The 19259-nt window shown below is 36.3% G+C and overlaps 1 protein-coding gene across 4 annotated transcripts in view; it reads right to left on the bottom strand.

Moving 5' to 3' along the window:
* CIITA (class II major histocompatibility complex transactivator) overlaps positions 1–2704 on the bottom strand; it is a 55562-nt gene extending 52858 nt beyond the window's left edge. Inside the window, exon 1 of one of the 4 annotated variants that reach the window (XM_074280543.1) lies at positions 2509–2704. In XM_074280543.1, coding sequence (XP_074136644.1) covers positions 2509–2524 — 16 coding nt within the window. In that variant the 5' untranslated portion in view covers positions 2525–2704. Of the gene's footprint in view, positions 1–721; positions 883–903; positions 1143–1340; positions 1387–2508 lie in introns of those variants that run through there. The other 3 variants (XM_074280546.1, XM_074280545.1, XM_074280544.1) reach the window with 3 other exon arrangements.
* Positions 2705–19259: the final 16555 nt, after the last annotated feature.

Here is a 19259-nt window from a genome sequence, read left to right as displayed (position 1 = left end):
TAATAGGCACTTATGGTACAATGCATAGTATCAGACCTGGACTGTTAGATTTATCTTCCTGAATTCAAATCTGAACTCAGATAATTACTAGCTGTGTGATCTTAGGCATGTCATTTAATCATGTTTGCCTCAGCTCCTCATCTATAAAAAATGTGTTAAAGAAGGAAAAGGCAAACCACTTCAGCAACTTTGCCCAGAAAACCCCAAATAGGGTTACAAAGAGTTGGATATGCCTGAGAAATGACTGAACGACAACAATTAATTGTTTGTTGGTTTGGATTGAAGAATTTGGACAAGGGCTTAAGATTCTGCCATTGTCAAATTCAGAGCAACCACCTTTCAACTGATTATCAGGAAAACAGTAATATATTGATTAAGAACTTTAACTTTTCAAAATCTTCACATGTGTTGTCTCATGAATCCTCAAATACACAAACAAAATTCTGACAGTAGGAGCAATATCATTTCTAATCTTCACACTTTCACCCAAATTATGCTTTTAAAGACACAGAAAGATAAAATAACTTATTGTCCAAGGAGACACAAGTATAACTGAAACTCAAATACAGGTCACTTCACTAACTGCCTAGTAGCAATCTTCTACTTAGATTTCAGGTTCATTGGAATACATTAGTTATAACTAGAAATTTCAGGATTTAAGGCAAATTCCGCTGAGGAGCAAGGTAGGAATAAAGGAAATAAGAAATTATTAAGTACCTACCTTGTCTCAGGCATCTGTACTAAGTACTTTACATACGTTTGATCCTCATAACCTTGGGAAATAGCTACTTTTACTATTTCCAATTTACAATTGGGGAAACTGAGTCAGAGAGAGGTTGAGGGATTTGCTCAGGTTCATGCAGTCAAGTGTCTGTGGTCACATTTTAGGGAAGATGAGTTTACCTGACTCAAGACCCGGTACTATGTCCAGTGCGCCACCTAGCTGCCCAAATTGTAAACATAAGGGGCAATATTTCAATCCAGTTTCTTCTCCAGAGCCAATTTTAAATGGCACTGTCCATGTGGGACTGTCTTTGGGCCCCTGGGCAGTCCTCACTCACCCTACTTCTAGATCATTTATCTCCATCTTTCCCTCTCTTCCGCCCTCCGTTCCCTGCCCCTCCATGCCTTTTCCACAATTAAAATTGTGTTGGGGCTTCCCTGGAAAAGCAGAGAGGAGAAACAGAACCCATGGGCAGAAGTTCAAATGCTGAGGCTGATCAAACTGGAAGGTTCTAGTCACCGCCCACTTTCTTCCTCCCTCCCTCCCCCTTTCTCCCTCCCCACCTTAACGGCCCCCTTCAGTTCTCCGCCCCCCCCCCATACTATAATCTCCTCACCAACGCCTCTTCACACCATAGCCACTCCGCCCCCGAGTCCAGAAATTCGAACTCTCTCCTGCAGCGTTTCTGGGCCGCTCCACTTAACTCGAGTTCAGAAATATACAGAACTCAGCTGGTTCATTGCCACACGGCTTGGCCATCACCCAACCCCAGCCCAAACGCTTCTCCCAGCTTCCCCGGTGTCTAATTTCCCTCCCTCCAGTGCATCCTTCTCCACCCTCTATTCTGCTTTTGGAACCCTAAAGTCCAGAGGCTTCTCCGAACTGGAGATTAGCCGAGGTGGGCATAGCAATTTGGAATACCAGGACTAGTGTGGCCCAGCTTTGTCCCTTACTCCCAGTTACAGGATTTTCCTGCTGGAGAATCATCCTGTGAAATTCCTTAAAACTAGTTGTCCTATTGAAATGACTTTGCAAAAGCCTGTTCTCAGTTTACAGCCCTGGGAAGGGGACTAAATATCACAAGGTTATTTGGGGAAATCTGGACTCCCCCGATATTTATATTCATTGTGGAAGTCTGGTGTATTTTGACCATGCTGGACTTGGAGCTGGGAGATCTAGGTTTGAATTCGGGCACAAATTAGACTATTTGACCCTGGACCAGTCATCTCTCTGATTCAATTTCTCATTTGTAAAATGAAATAGATGGACTCGAAGACCACTGCATTTTCGGCTATTCTTCCCGCTATTTTTTTCCCCTTTGAAACTTTTTTTCTCCGTTTATAGCTTTTTATTTTCAAAATACAGGCAAAGATAGTTTTCACCATTCAATCCTACAAAACCTTGTGTTCCAATTTTTCTCCCTCTCTTCTCTCCCACCTCTTCCCCTAGATAGTAAGTAATGCAATATAGGTTAAACATGTGCAACTCTTCACATTTCTCATGTTGCACAAGAAAAATCAGATCAAAAACAAAAAAATGAGAAAAAAGCAAGCAAACAACAACAAAAAAAGGTGAAAATACTAAGTTGTGATCCACTGTGCTATGATTCTAAACAGACGGAAAGAGAGTCAAATGAACACAAATGGACACACACACACACACACACACACACACACACTTAACTTAGGCATCACTGGCTACAACCTGTGACTAGAGTGTGAGAGCTACAAATTGGAAAGCAATCCACTTTGCCTTGGTCAGTTTTGTCCCATGCCCGTACCTACCACGTAACTGCCGCATCCTCTCTTCAAGTAGCAGCTACAACCTGCGCTCTGGTATGGAACTGTGAATGTTAGCTTTACTTTAAGGTCCAGGTTTTTCGTTTCAGCTTAGATCAATAAGTTTGGTAGCGGTAGTGGCTGCCTGTCTTAAGCCTTGTGGCACTGATTTGGAGAAGTCAGGGCGGAAACTAGCCCCTTTCACTCCTCCTTCCCGCCTCCCTAGTTCAGTGCCACCCACCTCTCTTAATCTTACACCCCTCCCCCAACTTCTCAGCAGACTAGCCTTTGTATTGAATATATTCAAACTCCTTTCGTTTTCTATTTTAGGATTAAATTTAAAGTCTCTTTCAAGGTGTGTGTGTGTGTGTGTGTGTGTGTGTGTGTGTGTGTGTGTGTGTGTGTGTGTGTGTGATGTTCGGGCTAGATAAACAGACAAGCAAGCAAAACCCACCACTCACATTCATCCAGGGTCCGCTCCCTCATGTGCAGGTGCTCCTTCCAGTTTGAATCTGCCCTGCACGAATATAGTGCTCTGCACACGATAGCTGTTCATTATCACCTTAATTCAATTAGCTAGAAGGAAAATTTCCCTCTCACCCAAAGATTCAGTTGTGTCCATTCACTTGAGTGGTACCTCCTTTTCACATGCTCATCTTCGCATACTTAATCCTCTCTGCAATAGTGCTACCCCAAACCCAAGTCTTCCTGTAATCCGTTTAACTCATTTCATTTAATTCAAAACTGCCACTTTCAAGCTCTGCCGCTATCCCAAAGTGCAGGTGGTAGCCACACTTCCAGAGGGATGCGCAAAACCGGCTTTCCTGTAGTCCTTCTGAGCTCTTTCCCGGAGCTGTGCGCCGTTTGGAATGGTTAACCTCTATTACTGCCTCGGAGTTGCCCTCACTACCTTTCGCACCAGTCCCAGAGCACAGTCATGGTTACCCGCCACACTACCGGTAGTCCCCACAGTACCTCACTCCCTTTTCTCACAAGCAAACCCTAACCACAGTAGTACTGGTAAGGTGTCCTGGGGTCACAATGTCTCAGTCTTAGGAAACCAGGAAAGAGAGCGATCCCTGCATCCTTCTAAGAGGGATGAAAGGCTATGCAGCTGGGAGGATTAAGTGGACACAAGCACTCGACATCAGAAACGATCAGAATCAGGTTTTTGAGGAGACTTTCAGGCATCTGCCGACTGTGTAATCAGTCCTCACAATCATTAAAGAGCTTCTGATCTAGTCAATTACTTTTGTAACGTGCTATGGGCAGCCACACCTAAATTATAACCTAATCAACCAACTTGAAAAAGAGACTAAAAACAGAAGGAAGAAAATAGTTCCTTGAAAACTAGAATTGGACAAAAGGAAGCTAGTAACATTCTAAGACATCAAGGAATAATAAAATTAAAAGAATGGAAAAATAGAAGCGAATGTGAAACATCAGAAAAACAACTGATTTGGAGAAGAGTTGGAGGAGAAATAATGAGAACAGTAGGACCACTTGAAAATTATGATGAAAAAGAATCTTGATACATTATTACAAGAAATTGCAAGGAAAAGGCCCTGAATTTCTAGAACAAGAAGGAAAAGCAGAAATAGAAAAAAAATACACGAACAAAATCACTGATTCCCTGAAATAGCTACCATGAGGAAAATGTACAGGAATACCATAGCCAAGTTTCTAAGCTCCCAGGTTAAAGAGAAAATATTGAAAGCAGCAAGAAAAACAAAACAATAATTTAAATATCATAGCCCTACAATAAGGATTACACAAGACCTAGCAGCTAATATATTGAAGGACCATAAGTCTTAGAATACTATATTCTATAGACCAAAAGAGCTGGGAGTATAATCCAGGGTAATTTAACCAGTAAAGCTAACTATAATATGTGAAAGGAGTCAGTCTTATATAGTGCAAAAGGCATGGGATTTTGAGTTGGAGGACTTGGCTTTATCTCCTAGATCTACATCCTATTTGTGTGACTTTTGTGGAATTTCTTTTTCTTTCTGGATTCCAGGTTCTTCATCTGTAAAATGAAGCAAATAGGATTTTATTTCTAAAGTTCCTTCAAGCTCAAAATTTAACTATCCCAAATGAACCATTGCCTTGGACTATATTCATTTTTTTCCCCCTGAGGTTAAGTGCCTTGCCCAGGGTCACACAGCTAGGAAGTGTTAAGTGTCTGAGACCAAATTTGAACTCCGGTCCTCCTGAATTCAAGGCTGGTGCTCTATCCACTGCACCACCTAGCTGCCTTGACTATATTCCTTTAAATTCAATAATCCACCTACTGTATGCTAGACACTATGTGCCTGCCTTAGGAACTGGAAACACAAAAATGAACACCAACAAAGTCCACTAGGCGCTATTATGGAGTAGGGCAAGGACAACCTCTACTAAATAAATATAATAAAAGGGTTGGAGGGGCCAAGGCAAACACCAGGCAAGATGTTGGAAATTTTTTAAAGTTCTTCCAAGCAGCCATGAGGCAACTCCTATGTGACCTGGGCAAATAACTTCAAACTATCCAATTTCCTAACCTCTAAAATAAGGTGCTATACTAGGTGATCTCAAAACTTTATTATAGCTCTAAATCAATGACAATATATCTTAGAGGCCTTAAGATCTTCTTTTCATCTATCTTTGGGACAAATTTCACTGAAATCCATTTAAAATTATAGATGACATATCTATATGGAAATGTTGAAGGCAGCCATTTTACTTTCTGATGGCATATTGCATTATGAATTGAACTTCAGGTTTACTGTTAGACAACTTAGAATGATTATTGGCTGAGGAATCAGAAAACCTGAATTCTAGTCTTGGCTCCTACATTTACTTACCCTTTCCAGACATCAGTTTCTTTATAAACAAAAGACACACAATAATATCTCTTCTGTGTCATATCTGAATTTATCCAAAAGCACTTAAAACCTTCAAATGGCATTGTGAGTAAGGAAGATGAAGAGATAAATGAGAAATTCCAACAAAGTAAGATGAAGGAAAATACTTTGTATATCAAAATACTCAAGGGATAGAATGTTCAGAATATAACAACTAAAAAAAACCCCCACACTCTGTATCTTCTGTTTTATAGATCCCAAGGGAGAATGACTTCTAAAATGTTTATTGTACATATGTGTCTGGTTTTACTAATAATAACATCCAGCATTTATATAGAACTTTAAGATTTGCAAAGTATTTTACATATGTAACCTCATTTGATCCTGAAAATAACCTAGTGAGATAGATTATTATTATGCCCATTTATAGGTAAGAAACTGAAGCTGAAAAAGAGTGAATGATTTGCACAGGATCACATAGGTAGGAAGTGTCTGAAGCAGGATTGGAACTCGTTGGCCTGACTCCCTATTCAAGCTGCAAGTGATGATGCTATCTTTGTGTTTTAAAGATGATCCTTCCCAGAACAGTGGGAATTCATTCTCTGGATTGTGATTGTGATTATTTTTAAAGACCTTTTTGCACTTGGTCCTTTTGTCTCATAGGCTACTCCATACTTTCATCTCCTCCTTTATGTTTATGGTACTACGGGAGTCTACTATGGCCAAATAATAAGGTTATATTTTGATGTGTCCTAATAATAGAGAATCCTTTTTGAGTTGAAAGGGATCTCAAAAGGTTCCTTGATCTATCAGTGCATCCAGGATAATTAATCCAGATTAATTATCTAATGTTAATTAGATATCCCATTAAGATGACCAAAGGGAAATAGTTGGTATTTGACCAATTTCTTTCTTCACTTTTTCTGCTATTTGTGATTACATCAATTATACTCATATAATAACAGATAATAAAGGGCAGATAATAGAGGTAATGAGGAGTTAAGGTAACTAGCTGTAAAAATTCTGCCACCTCTTATCATCTTTTTATGAAATATGAACAAATTTTTCAATTGAATTAAAATGTTTGGGTAGAGGGAGGAGAAAGAAATTTTCTGTTCTGTGTCCTTTCCACTAGGAGCAAGGATACTTAAAAGTGGAGGTTTTTACTCATGAGGAGACAGGATTTTATCAGGGATCACACAGATTTAGATATCTATTTGTATCTATCTATATATCTATTCATACATATATACATATATATGTATAACACACACATATATATACATTTATACATATATATGGACACACATATATGTATGTGTGTGTATGTGTACACACACACATATTCTCCAAACAGAGAGGGGCATTATTCAAACAGTGCTAGTTGCAGACTTGAGAAGACTAGCCCTGACCATTAAGAACCCAGATGTAGAGAGGAAAGGTCTTAGAACTTCAACTGAGAGATCTGGACAGAAATGCGCCCAGAGGGCATCTGCAAAAATCTCCATGAGGAGAAAAAGAAGATTGAGGTCCTACAGATCCCAGAAATATTAGCTGCCTTTGTCATATGTGTTCCCTACACATATACTCTAAATTTGTGTTCACTTATATATGTGATGTGTATCTGTGGAAGAATGTGCTCCAGGTTTACAGGAGAATGTTCTAAAGCTATCATTCTTATTACACCATATTAGAAAATGCTTCTAATTTGTGACTACTGGCTAATGGTAAGAGGAAGCCCCACTCTCCCCATAGGAAGTTCATGAAATATAATTTCAGAAAAGGAGGGATCCTACAGAATAATCCTTGGACTTCAAAGTGGCAACTGCTTCTGGGACAGTCAATTTGCCAATGGTAATGCAAGGGAGGGAGCATCCCAGAAGAGGTGCTACATGAAAATTCCTTTAAAGACCTTCAAAAAAGAATATTCCAATTTCCTTCAGTACTTTTTATTTAAAATAATGTTTGATATCATCATGTGTCAGGAAAATCTTCCTATTGTTTGCAAATATTCATGATATGTAATTTCTGACATCTTTCTTGCTCTTTTCTTCATGAAGCAAAAAGAAGGGCTAACTTCCATTCTCTAAACAATTGCCAATACAAGATTCACCCTCAAGTTGCTTCCCAGACAACTCTTCTTAAGTAATGAAGTCCCATTGTAAAGAAAAGCATAAATTGATATTGGAAGGCACTATGGAAATTAAGCATAGAAATAAAGAATTAGAGGCAGGAGAGCTTTTAGTGATAATCTATTTTATCTCCTTCATTGTATAGATAAGGATACAAACTCCAGTTTCCAAGATCTTTATGAAACTTACTGGGCTTCTTTACCCTCAGACACCTTTACCTTTAGGGTCTTGGTGTTTTGGATAAAGTGTAAAACTTTAGCCAATTTTGTATGTGCTTTTCATACTTGCCTTCTAATTCAATCCAACCCACATTTATTAATCACTTACTATGTGCAAGGTCCCAGGGATACAAAATTCAAATGAAAAACAGAGCCTGACTTCCAAGAGCATATATTCTGTTGACTTTGACCATTGAATCAAGTCAATCCTATTAACCCCTACTCTTCATACCATGACATTATAGCAGTTTTAGATTGTCTTGGCTATGCTGATTCTGATGCCACATCTATTTTGCTTTGACATGCTTCAGCTAGAGATTGCAGTTTGTCTTGACGCTATTACTTCTCTTGACTCCAGGCTTGAATAACTGACTATATACTCATAGTGATTGATTAGTTGCTACCACTCTACTTTGTTTCATGGACCTTGGTTCCTATCCCTATGTCTCAACCCTAAGTGACCTCAGACCTGGTTCTAGATGGCTCCTATAGATCTTGGTGTTCATCCTTTTACTTTCCTCCTTGAACATCCTCTGGCATTTCATATTTCCCAACAGCTGTGAGGATAAGAATTGAACATTATACTATGGCAATGATGTGACTAGATTTTTAGAAAATATGATAGGTAGGTGGATTTTCCCATATCATGTTCTTATGTGTACTCCCTAAGTTGATTCTTATTTTTACTGTTTAACTCCACAATTGTCTTATTTTTGGAGACTACAAAGCATAGTGGGAGAAGTGCAGATATTGAGGACTAGAGAAACCTGGCTTCAAACCTCATTTCAAACATTTATAAACTCTTTACTAAGCACTTTACATACATTTTTCCATTTCAGCCTTACAACTGTCCCAAATAGATATTGTTATCCCCATTTTACAAATAAAAAGGTTCAAAGGAATTACTTTTGCCCATGATTAATACAAAAATATGTTTTGCAAGATTTCATATGTTTAATTGATATCATGTTGCTAGCCTTCCCAACGGATATAGGACAGTAGGAAGGAGGAAGAGATTGTAGGATTAAAAAAAAAAAACAAAACAAAACAACCCTGTTGGAAATAAATAAATAATACTAAGAAGAAGTGGAGTCTTTTCCCAGAAACCCTATTATGAAATAGTTACTTTCAATTTCTTTTTTATTGTTACTGTTTTTTTTAATAGGATAAATGTTGTTAACCATTATGTTACTGCTCCAGGAATTTCCTTACTCTAGAAAAAGACAATATGAATGCAGATGTAAGAGAAAAAAGATAAATGGATTCTATAGTTGCAGCATATATTTATCAAGTAATCTCCTTGGTTGGAGGCTCAGAGGTATAGTGAGAGAATCGATTGACTTTCATAACTTCCAAAGTAAAAAATGTGCCAGCAGTTTTGAGTGGGAGAGTGTGACAAGCTTGGACAGGTTTGAACAAAGGAGTGATCTTGATAGTTTTGCCTCCCATTTTGTCCCTGTTGCAGTTTCAAAAGAGAAACCAAGTTTTACTCAGAGGAAGAGTTGAGAGCCCAATAGAATAGATCAAGTCATGCCTGCAAAGCAAAGTGGGGCATTGAGGAATGACAAATCCCTCCTGGCTGCTAGCTTAATACTACATTACTCTCTACCAGTGCTAGATATTTATCAAAGAATGTTATATGGTTTTAAAATACACATAAAGACAGGTTGTTGCTGGACTTCTGTATACATAAACGTTGCCAACTTAAACATATTCTCATGAGAACCAAAAAACATTTGGGGGTCCCGCCCCCAAATCTAGATAACTCCTGGAAATTTACTGAAAGGAATTCAATCTGGGATCTGTGAGCTTAATTTTTATAGCCACATTCAATAGAATTATTTCTTTTCTAAGCCTTTGTGTTTTATTTTGTGAATTAAAAAGTATTATTCTGAGGAGAACATTATTCTGTAGGCTCAGCTAAGTAATCAAAAGGGTTCATTGTACCAAAAAAAACCATCAAGAATTCCTGCTGATTGGGGGTAGTTTAGCAAACAGAAGTCAAGCAAGAAGTTATATCAGCTTTCTATACTGGGTCAAACAGAGTTCTGATAGAGATTTTGTGTTGCTCTTCATGAACAGGAAATTGATCTTCAAATATAAACTTCAGCCTAAAAGGTATTAGATTGCTAGGTCCCTTGATCTTTGTTCCTAAGAGTTTGGGGCTGGGAATGAGGAATTGCCTTCCAGAAAGGAAACAATCATCACAGCCCAAGACTTTGAGAAACAGAATCCTCTTTGTGTGAGTATGAGTATTTTGTCTTTTCTAAAGGAGTTGTAGTAGGAAAAAAATCAACCTTTAAGCTAAAAGAGCAATGGCACAAGCCATTCCTTCTCTCACGGTTTGACTTCCAGCTGAAGCCAAAAGCTAAGAAAGAGAGAAAAGCAACAATGGAAAGGAACAGTTACACATGACCAATATAGAACAACACAAGCAAGCACAACTTGCCATTCCCATGCTCCTAGGAGACACAATACACTATTAATGGGGTGTAGAAATTGGTAGATTATATCACCAAGTGCTGGCATTATTATTGGCAGCTGAAGATATGAATTTCCCCTCTGCACCTGTATCCTGGTTATTATATGTGTGTGCTTTTCCACAGATGTTCCTTATGTATATTCACTCTTCCCACTGATAGGTTATTTGTGGAAGAGCATATCCCTAGTTTATGTTTTATAACTACTTCTCTTAATTATGTTCTTTCACTAAATGCCTTTGCTTTAAACAGTCTTTGACTGGGCTCTTGTGAAGCTAGGGTTGTAAAGGTATATGTACTCACATAGTACCCTATACTTTAGGTAACTTGGGAATAATAGTGTGAGTTGATGGGCTGCCTTGGGTGCTACTTGCACAAGATACTCTTGTTAAAGGAGAGCTTTTGAGGTTGTTTCTTTGCTTTACTGTCACCTACAAACAATAAACACCACCAGGGCCTTCTATACTCTATATTTTAAAATTAATCTGGACCTCTTCAATGAAATCAATTATTACTCAAAACAGCTTTGCCTATCAATATAAGAAAAAGTAAATGGACGAATAATACCTAATGTTACAGATTATAAAATGTCATTATAAGATTAGTCTAATTAATTAGCATAACAGTGCATAGGACCTGCAAATAGACCATGAGTTGGGCCCAGAATTCAACGGGAGGAAGAGCCCAATTGTATGTAAGAAATTGTGGCGGGTGTGTGTGTGTGTGTGTGTGTGTGTGTGTGTGTGTGTGTGTGTGTGTGTGTGATTTAAACAACCACAGGCTCAGACTGGGGCAACTATTCTGGAGCTAATTGGGCTTTGCCTTTGGAATGGCTAAATTTAGAAAACACCAAATTGAAGTCATGCACCTGGAGGGAATGGTGTCTGTTCATCAGATGTAGGAAGTATGTTATTGCCAGTACTCTAGGCTTTGATCATGGGTGTCTGTAGATGGCCAGAACTCTGAAAAGATATACTTAAGGCTCAGTATGATTGATGAGATAATGATTCTCTATCTAATGATGTAATCACTCTAGTAAAGTACATGTACTGAATGTGCTGTGGTGATGTATGCTACTGTAGTTAGCACTCACACAGTAATGGCTACAGTTGTGCATGCTCAGTGTGATGTAGTGATGTAATCATACTGGAGTATTTAAAGGACGTCTCAGACACCAAAGAGTCTCTCTCAGCCACAGCTCTCAGCCACAGACACAAGAGAAGACGCCAGATTTCAGACTCCATCTTTGACCAGCCATATGGCCCTCCTGCTTCCTTCATTCCTCCACTAAGACCGATGACTTGGGCTGATCCTGAGATCCTCCAGAGAGTTAGTCTGGACCTTACAGGTGTCCTTTTGCCAGTTTATACTGGCTCATTTCAACGTGAGCATCTAAACCTTAGATATCTGCAAATTATACAAATTAGGACTTGATTTATTGTTTTGCTGATTGTCCAGACCCAAAAAAGTAATGGAAAATTAACAAAAATAGAGATTAAGCTTAATTTTTTTCCCCAGAGAGATAGCTATCAAACATTTATGACATATTCTGATTTCAATCCTCTATCAAAGGCTAGAGAAGTCAGAAACAGGTATTTCTTTTCCCTCGGGCTACCCAGGCTCCAACACTCACTTACCAAGTACAAGGCTTGGAGTAGAATGGCAGTTGGATCCAATTTGTAAATGTCTGATTTGGGAAAGGGAGGGAAGATAAAGAGGAGAAGATCCATCTTGAAGAAGATGCTTCTATCTGAACAGACTCTTTCTTATATATGAATGAGAGGCTTAGCAATAGGAGAGAAAAGTTCAAAGACTCAGTGGAAAATAGGCAAAGTTTAATGGTAAATGGGGTTAGGAAGGAAGGAGTCATGTGATCAGAATCGGGAGCAACTCTCTAAAGCTTCCACCTACTTCCTTAGCATTACACTACTACCCAATAGATGTAAAAAACTTCAAGTAAGGTTTTCAGTATATTGGGTGTATTTGTGAAAGCACGTAAACAAAAATTTCCCATCTTAAGAAGGTGAAGAAGGGTTAAGATCGTTATAGTGAAGAGAATGTCTATATTGATGAAATCATAGGTTCATTGACATACTTAGAATGTGTTAAAAATTAATTAAGACTCTATAACAAGTGGAACTGTGGAGGTAATTTTAACAGTCCAACAAGAATTATTAAAATATTAAGTGAGGTAAAATGGAAATTGTCTTGGATTTAGAATCAGAAGACTTGACTTTGAATCCTTGTTCTATTATTCATTACTTCTGTAACTTTCAACAACTTAATTCAGTTTAATTTCATAAGCATTACTACTAGTTATTATTACTATGATTACATATTATTACTAGTACCATATGTCAGACACTGCACTAGACATAGGAGATAAAAAGACCCCAAAAACCCCAAACCCAAAACCTTAACAAGACAAAAATCTTTGCTTTCCAAACTATGCATTGAAATAACATATAAACAGATAAATATATAATTCTGTGTGTATAAACTTTATTGAATCACTTAACCTCTCAGCTTAACCTCTCAGTGAGGGAAGAAGGGAGGGAGGAAAAGAATTTGGAAATCAAAACTTTAAAAAATGATTTAAATGGGAGGAAATACATATTTAAAAAAGAAATGGGAATGGGTTGGGTTAAGGAGAATGCTCTATCAACTGGGCTGATTAGGATAGGCTTCCTGTAGGTAGCAGCACCAAGGATGAGATTTGAATCTATGGATTCTGTTAGATGTAGATTAAAAAGGGAGTGCATTCCAGACATGGTACAAAGGTCTAGAAAATGAAATATCATGTTGTTTTCCATACAACTATCCATACAAATATCATGTATGGAAAACAATAAGAGGAATGATATGGCTAGAATATAGAGTACATCATAGAGATCAATACACAATAAGCCTGGAAAAATAGACTGTAGAATAGGGAACCACCATTACTCTTTGGGCAACGAAGTAACATATGTTTTAGGAATATCCATTTGAAAGCTATATTGATAATGATGTAGAGAGGGGAGAGATTGGAGATGGGAGACTAATTAGGAGGCTACTGAAATAGTCAAGAGAAGATGTTCTGAACTAGGATAGTTGGACATTTGATTGGAGGGAAGGGAATGTATTGTTCATATAGAATTGAGAAGACTTGCTGATGAGTTGAATGCAAAGAGTGAGGAAGAGGAAAGATCTGAAAAATGACTCAAGTTGTGAATCTTCTTGACTAGCAGGATTGTGGTATTTTCAACAGAAATAGGGAAGTTAGGAAGAGGGGAAGGTTTTTATGGGAGGGGAAGTCATAGTCTTTGTTCCTTCATTCCTAAATTGAAGGGATTGCATTAGATTTCTAAGGTCCCTTCCACCTTTAATCTCAATGATTTTTGAAGAATTTTCTAAGATAATGGTATATGTTGCTTACATAGTCCAAGTAAAAAGAGTAATCATCTATAGATATTGTGGTCTTCTAAGAGGTTACAGATGATATGGTACTAATTACATTGAGCAGTTTTACAAAACCACAATAAAACACATCGTAATACAAAAAAGAAGATGTTGGCTTAACCATCCAAACTGGAAATCAAAGTGAATGAGAAACATATAGTTTAGAATAAAATATATCATTAAATAATTAGTATCAGTTGCAATACAAATAGCTTTTAAATGTTGAACAGACATGACATATGGCCAATAAGTTGAATCACTGGTTAAGTGGAAAAAGCCCTAAATTTGTAGTTAAGAAAAGTGAGTTCAAGTCCTGGCTCTGTCCATTAAAGATCATATCTATTAAAGACCTATATATAAAATAAAGGTTATGGACAGACAATATGATGATATCAAAGGGTTTATCTAGCAACAAATCCTGTTATTGTACAATAGTTTCAGTGATCCTAAAATGTTTGTCACTTCAAAAGCTCACTTGTTTCCTGTTAATATTTTCTTGATGATGCCCAAAATTACAAATCATGGAATTACTATCTTCAGAAGAATAAAAAATCATTGAGAAAAAGAGAACAAAATCCTTCTTAGAACTATATGTAGTCAAACAAAACAAATTTCCATCTTAATTATGTACAAAAAAAGTCTCAACCTGCACTCAGAGTCTATCATCCCTTTTTAGAAGGTGGATATCATGATTTATTATGAATCTTTTGTGGTTTGATCATTGCCTTGGTCAGAACTCCTAAGCCTTTCAAAGTTGTTTGTCTTTACAATATTGTTACCATAGAAAGTATTCTCTTGATTCTGCTCATTTCACTCCACATCAGTTCATACAAGTCTTCCCAATTTTCTTTGAAACTGTCTTCTTCATAATTTCTTATAGCACAATAGTATTCCTCTACCTTCTTGTATCAAACTTGTTCAGGTATTCTACAATGGGAATGAATAACTCCATTGTTTTCTATTTCTTTACTACCATAAAAAGCTGTTAGAATTATTTTGTACGTATAAGTTCTCTTTTTTTTTCCTTTTTGTCTTTTGGGGGAGAACTAATATTGGTATCACTAGGTCAATGTATATGTGCATTTTAACTTTTACTTTTTTAAACTTTTATTAATTTTACTAACTTTAACTAATTTAACTTTTTGGGCATAGTTCCAAATTGATTTACAAAGTGGCTTGACCAGCTTACAATGATACTGACCTATTTTTCTAATAGCTCCTTAGCATTTGTCATTTTCTGTTTTTGTCAATTTTACCAATCTGATGGTATGAGGTGGAACTTCAGAATTGTTTTAATTTGTGGATCTCTAATTTTTAGTGATTTAGAACATTTGTATATAACTATTCATATCTTCTGAATGCTACTTGTTCATAGTCTTTGACTATTAATTGGGGAATAACGATTATTATAATAATCTTGAATCAGCTGTCTTAGAAATGAGACCTTTATCAGAGACAATTGCAGCAAAATTTCCCCTCATCTACTTGCTTATCTTCACATTTTAGTTGCATTGATTTTGTTTGTGCAAATATTTTTTAATTTGATTTAATCAAAATTGACCATTTTACCTTCTGTGATCATTTCTATCCTTTTTAAAGTTATGAATTCTTTCCTTATCCATAGAAATGAAAGATAATTCCTTTTTTGTTCTTCTAATTTGTTTATGTTGTCACCTTTTCATTCTTCTTAGGAGTTGTTCTGATTAGGAGTTTGTTTCACTTCCTTTAAGTCTTTCCTTTCATGCTACTGTTTTCTCTCCTTTTTCCCTGCTGAATGAAAAGTACCCAAATGTATGTGTGTATCAATCAATTCCAGTGACAGTAAACTTCAAATGTTGTCACCTCCCTAATTCCTTCCTCCTTGTTTGTATAGACTTTTATTTGTGTGCTCTAATTATTTGAGATAATTTTTGCCAACATTTCTCTCTGACCTTTTTTGCTGTGTATTCCTATTTCTCTCTCTTTTCTTTCTTCTAAGATCATTAAAAGACAACAGAAACATTCCTAAACCTTCTGTCTAATTGGATTCCCTCTTTATTCCTGATGACAATAGGGTTTAGAAGGAATTAATAATAATGTCAATGATAATACTAGTTAATATTTATCTCTTCTAAGAATTTTACAATTATTACATAATTTGATCCTCACAACAATCCTGGGAGATGGATGTTATTATTATTCCCATTTTACAGATGAGGAAACTGAGACAGAAAGAAATTAATGACTTGCCCATAGCTACACAATTAATTTCTGAGGCCAGATTTGAATTGAAGTGTTCCCAACTCAAGGCCTAGTACTGTATTTACTGCATTGCCTAAATGCCTCAGATATATATATATATATATATATATATATGTAAACATCTACATATATATGTAAACATCTACACACACATATACATATATACATATATCATCTCCCCATATTAGAATACAAACAGCTTATCCTTGTTTAGTCCCTTATGATTAGTCATGGACGTTTACCTTTTTATTGTTTTGTGATTCTGATCATTTTATTTCAGAGTTTCTTAGAAATGATCACAAGTCCTTTGTTTCATTAAAAGTCCACTTTTCCTCTGTATGAGTATACTTTTTTTCTACAAAATGAACTTCCTTTCTAATTACAAATCTTCCTTCCCATTTCAGAAGAAGAGTTCTAAATGAGTAAGATCATCTGTCACAAAATGGAAAATAAGTCAGTCACTTTCAAGAACTGGCACTTTCTTCTATTCTTGGTTACATCTGGTTACCAGAGCTAAATGAGGAAGGAAGCATTGCAAGTCTGGTAATGGTAACTCCAATGGCCTTGGGACTTTAACTCTTTCTTTCCTTCCTTCTTGTCAAGACATTCAGGAACATTCTAGGGTAGTGATTATCAAGTGATTATCAAAGACTTAGAGGATGACTTTATTCATTTCATGGACCACTTTTCTAAAAACAGAATGTTGCAAAGACTTTTTCTCCTGTTTCTGTCTTCTATTCTTTCTAATCATACTTTCTTTGGAAGAAAAAAATTTCATTCTCTCCATAATGGGTGAGATGATTTTGAATTAGAAGTCAATGATAAGAATCACAAATTAATTATTAATTCATACCAAAGTATGGACACTGTCATGTGACCAATGACTACCATTTATTCAGAAACTAAACTCTAAATACATGAATACTAATCATGATAATGCCCATCTATAGAGCAATTTAAAATTTACAAAATGCTTCTGTTACAACTACTACGAATATATTATTATCTCCATTTTGCAGAAGAGGAAATTGAGATTCAGAGAGAAGTAACTGCTCAAGATCAAAGATCATAGGGATAGTAAGTTTTACTCACAGGATCATAGATTAAGAGCTAGAAGAGATCTTAGAAATCTGCCAGTCCAAAACCCTCTTTTGGTTGAACTCTGAAGATGAAGAAGTCTGGCTCAAAGTTATATTTGTCCAGGTTCACATAACTAATAGGTGGTTGGAATTTCCACATAGCTTTTCCTGCACTCAAGCCACTATAGTATATTGCCTCTCAGACCTAGGTCTCTTAACTCCAAGGTTAGTGCTTTTTTCTTCATAAATTCCAATAAGAATTTTCTGTTTCAGTTAGGCCAGTCTCTTCACTAACCTCACAACAAAGTGTCCTGGATCATACTAATCTTCCCTCTTCTGGCATTCACAATCAATCATCTGACCTCTTGAAGAGTGTTGATTATGTGTCATTCAACAAGAATCATCACCATCATCATCACTATATATTTTGTTTCCTTACTAAGTTGGAAAACATTGGACTGATTATTTTCTTGCATTTCCTTCAGTTGGTAGCACAGGTCTGGATACTTAGTAGTGCCTAGTAAATGAATTTATTTCACAAATATGAACAATGAGGTCTTTAAAAATTATTCATTTATTTTTGCAAGGCTCTTGGGATTAAGTCAGGGTCACACAGCTAGTAAGTGTTGTATTTAAATCCTACTGACTATAGGGCTCATATCATATTCACTGCACCATCTAGTTGCCACAAGGTATTTTTTTTTTCCAAAAGATATTGGAAATTTTTTTTTTTGCTCAATTCAATGTATATTAAAATTCTATGTAAACTACAGTGTAATAAATGTTTTCAATAGAAATAAACATCAATTTCAATAATACAATGAGATTTTCACAGATTTTATAATAAAATGAAATGATTAATTAGCCAATAAACACTGAATTCTTCACATGGAAAAGAACCATACTTTATTCTGAAGATATTAATGTGTGTGTCTATATTTCAACATTTCACTTGTTTTCTAGTTCTATATGAGAAATATTAGGCTACTTAATGACAGAAGAATAAAATTTCCCTGCAAGATTACAGTTTGTTATCTTTTAGTTGTGGGGCTATCAGAAAATGAAAATATAATTAAATATTAACAGTTTCTGAATTAATCATGTAGAAGTAGTAAAGTCTTTAAAAAGATATAGAAGAAAATAAATTATTTTATATTAGAACTGACAGAATGTTTATCACTCTTCATATTCCTATTATGTATCACTATCAAAGCAACTATAGACTAATCTTGAACTAGATTAATTTGATCAATTTATGTTTCATGCTTTAGCAAAAAATTCTGAAAATGGATATGAACAAAGAGAAACATTGGTCACCTCCTGGAAATCCATGCTTTCTACTTTAAGGTTGGTCTTTTGTCAAAAGCACCATCAGTAGAATTACTGTTTCTGACTTGCTCAGGGGAACATTATTAAATTGGGATTCCAGCCTAATATTATGTTCTGACTGTTCCTTAATTTATCTGGGTATCATTGATTGGATCAGAGAGGGGGAGAATGTCAAGGATGAATTCTTCTTTGTTTTTCTTCTCCTCTCTCCAAATTTCTACCCTACCAATTATTCGTAAGGAAGGCAAGGATGAGGAGGGTATAGTTATTGTAAATGGTTTGAGGATACAAGGAATTAATATAATCAACTATCACTATTTGCACTAATAGAACAGTAGCAAAGATGTTGGATTTAAAAACAAACATCACCAGTAAAAAAGTCTAGAGTGGTAAACAACTATGTCTTGAATCGTTGTCTCCACACAGTTGCCGTTAACTCTGGTCCAGAGTAGTGACTTCCCTTCCTGCAGAGAGCTGCCTCAAGTCTGGTCCAGACAAGAGATTCCATCTCTCGAGTGCCGCCCTCTTTTAACCTCCCAGAGAATGGGCGTGGGATAACGCAAGGGCTTCTGGGAAAAATTACTTCAACCTATGAACTTGCTCCTCCCCAGGAGTTCACAAGTAAAACTCCCAGTAAAGGCCGGAACTAGAGAAATGTTAAGTACCGACTTAGCACTTAGTAAGAACCTAGTATCTCATTATCTCATTAGCACTTAGTAAGAACCTAACATTGAATGAGTTTGAATAATGCAAATTTTGATTTAATACAAATTATAAAATGTTATTAGATTTCATTTAATAGGAATCAAAATTCAGCTAATGTGTTAAGAGCAAGCTGGCCAAGGAGTTCACACTCTGTTACATCATCCATATATACTTGCCTTTCTTTGCTTGTGGATGTCATGTCCTACTGAGTACCATATTATCAATAGTTGTGTTAATTTTCTAAGAGCCCCTAAGAAAATAGACCAAAAAAAAAAATTCACATGGA

The sequence above is a fragment of the Sminthopsis crassicaudata genome, chromosome 1 (genome assembly GCF_048593235.1).
Source record: "Sminthopsis crassicaudata isolate SCR6 chromosome 1, ASM4859323v1, whole genome shotgun sequence".
Classification (NCBI taxonomy): Eukaryota; Metazoa; Chordata; class Mammalia; order Dasyuromorphia; family Dasyuridae; genus Sminthopsis; species Sminthopsis crassicaudata.
Note: the sequence above shows the minus strand (reverse complement) of the source record. Positions and strands in the feature narration are given on the sequence as shown.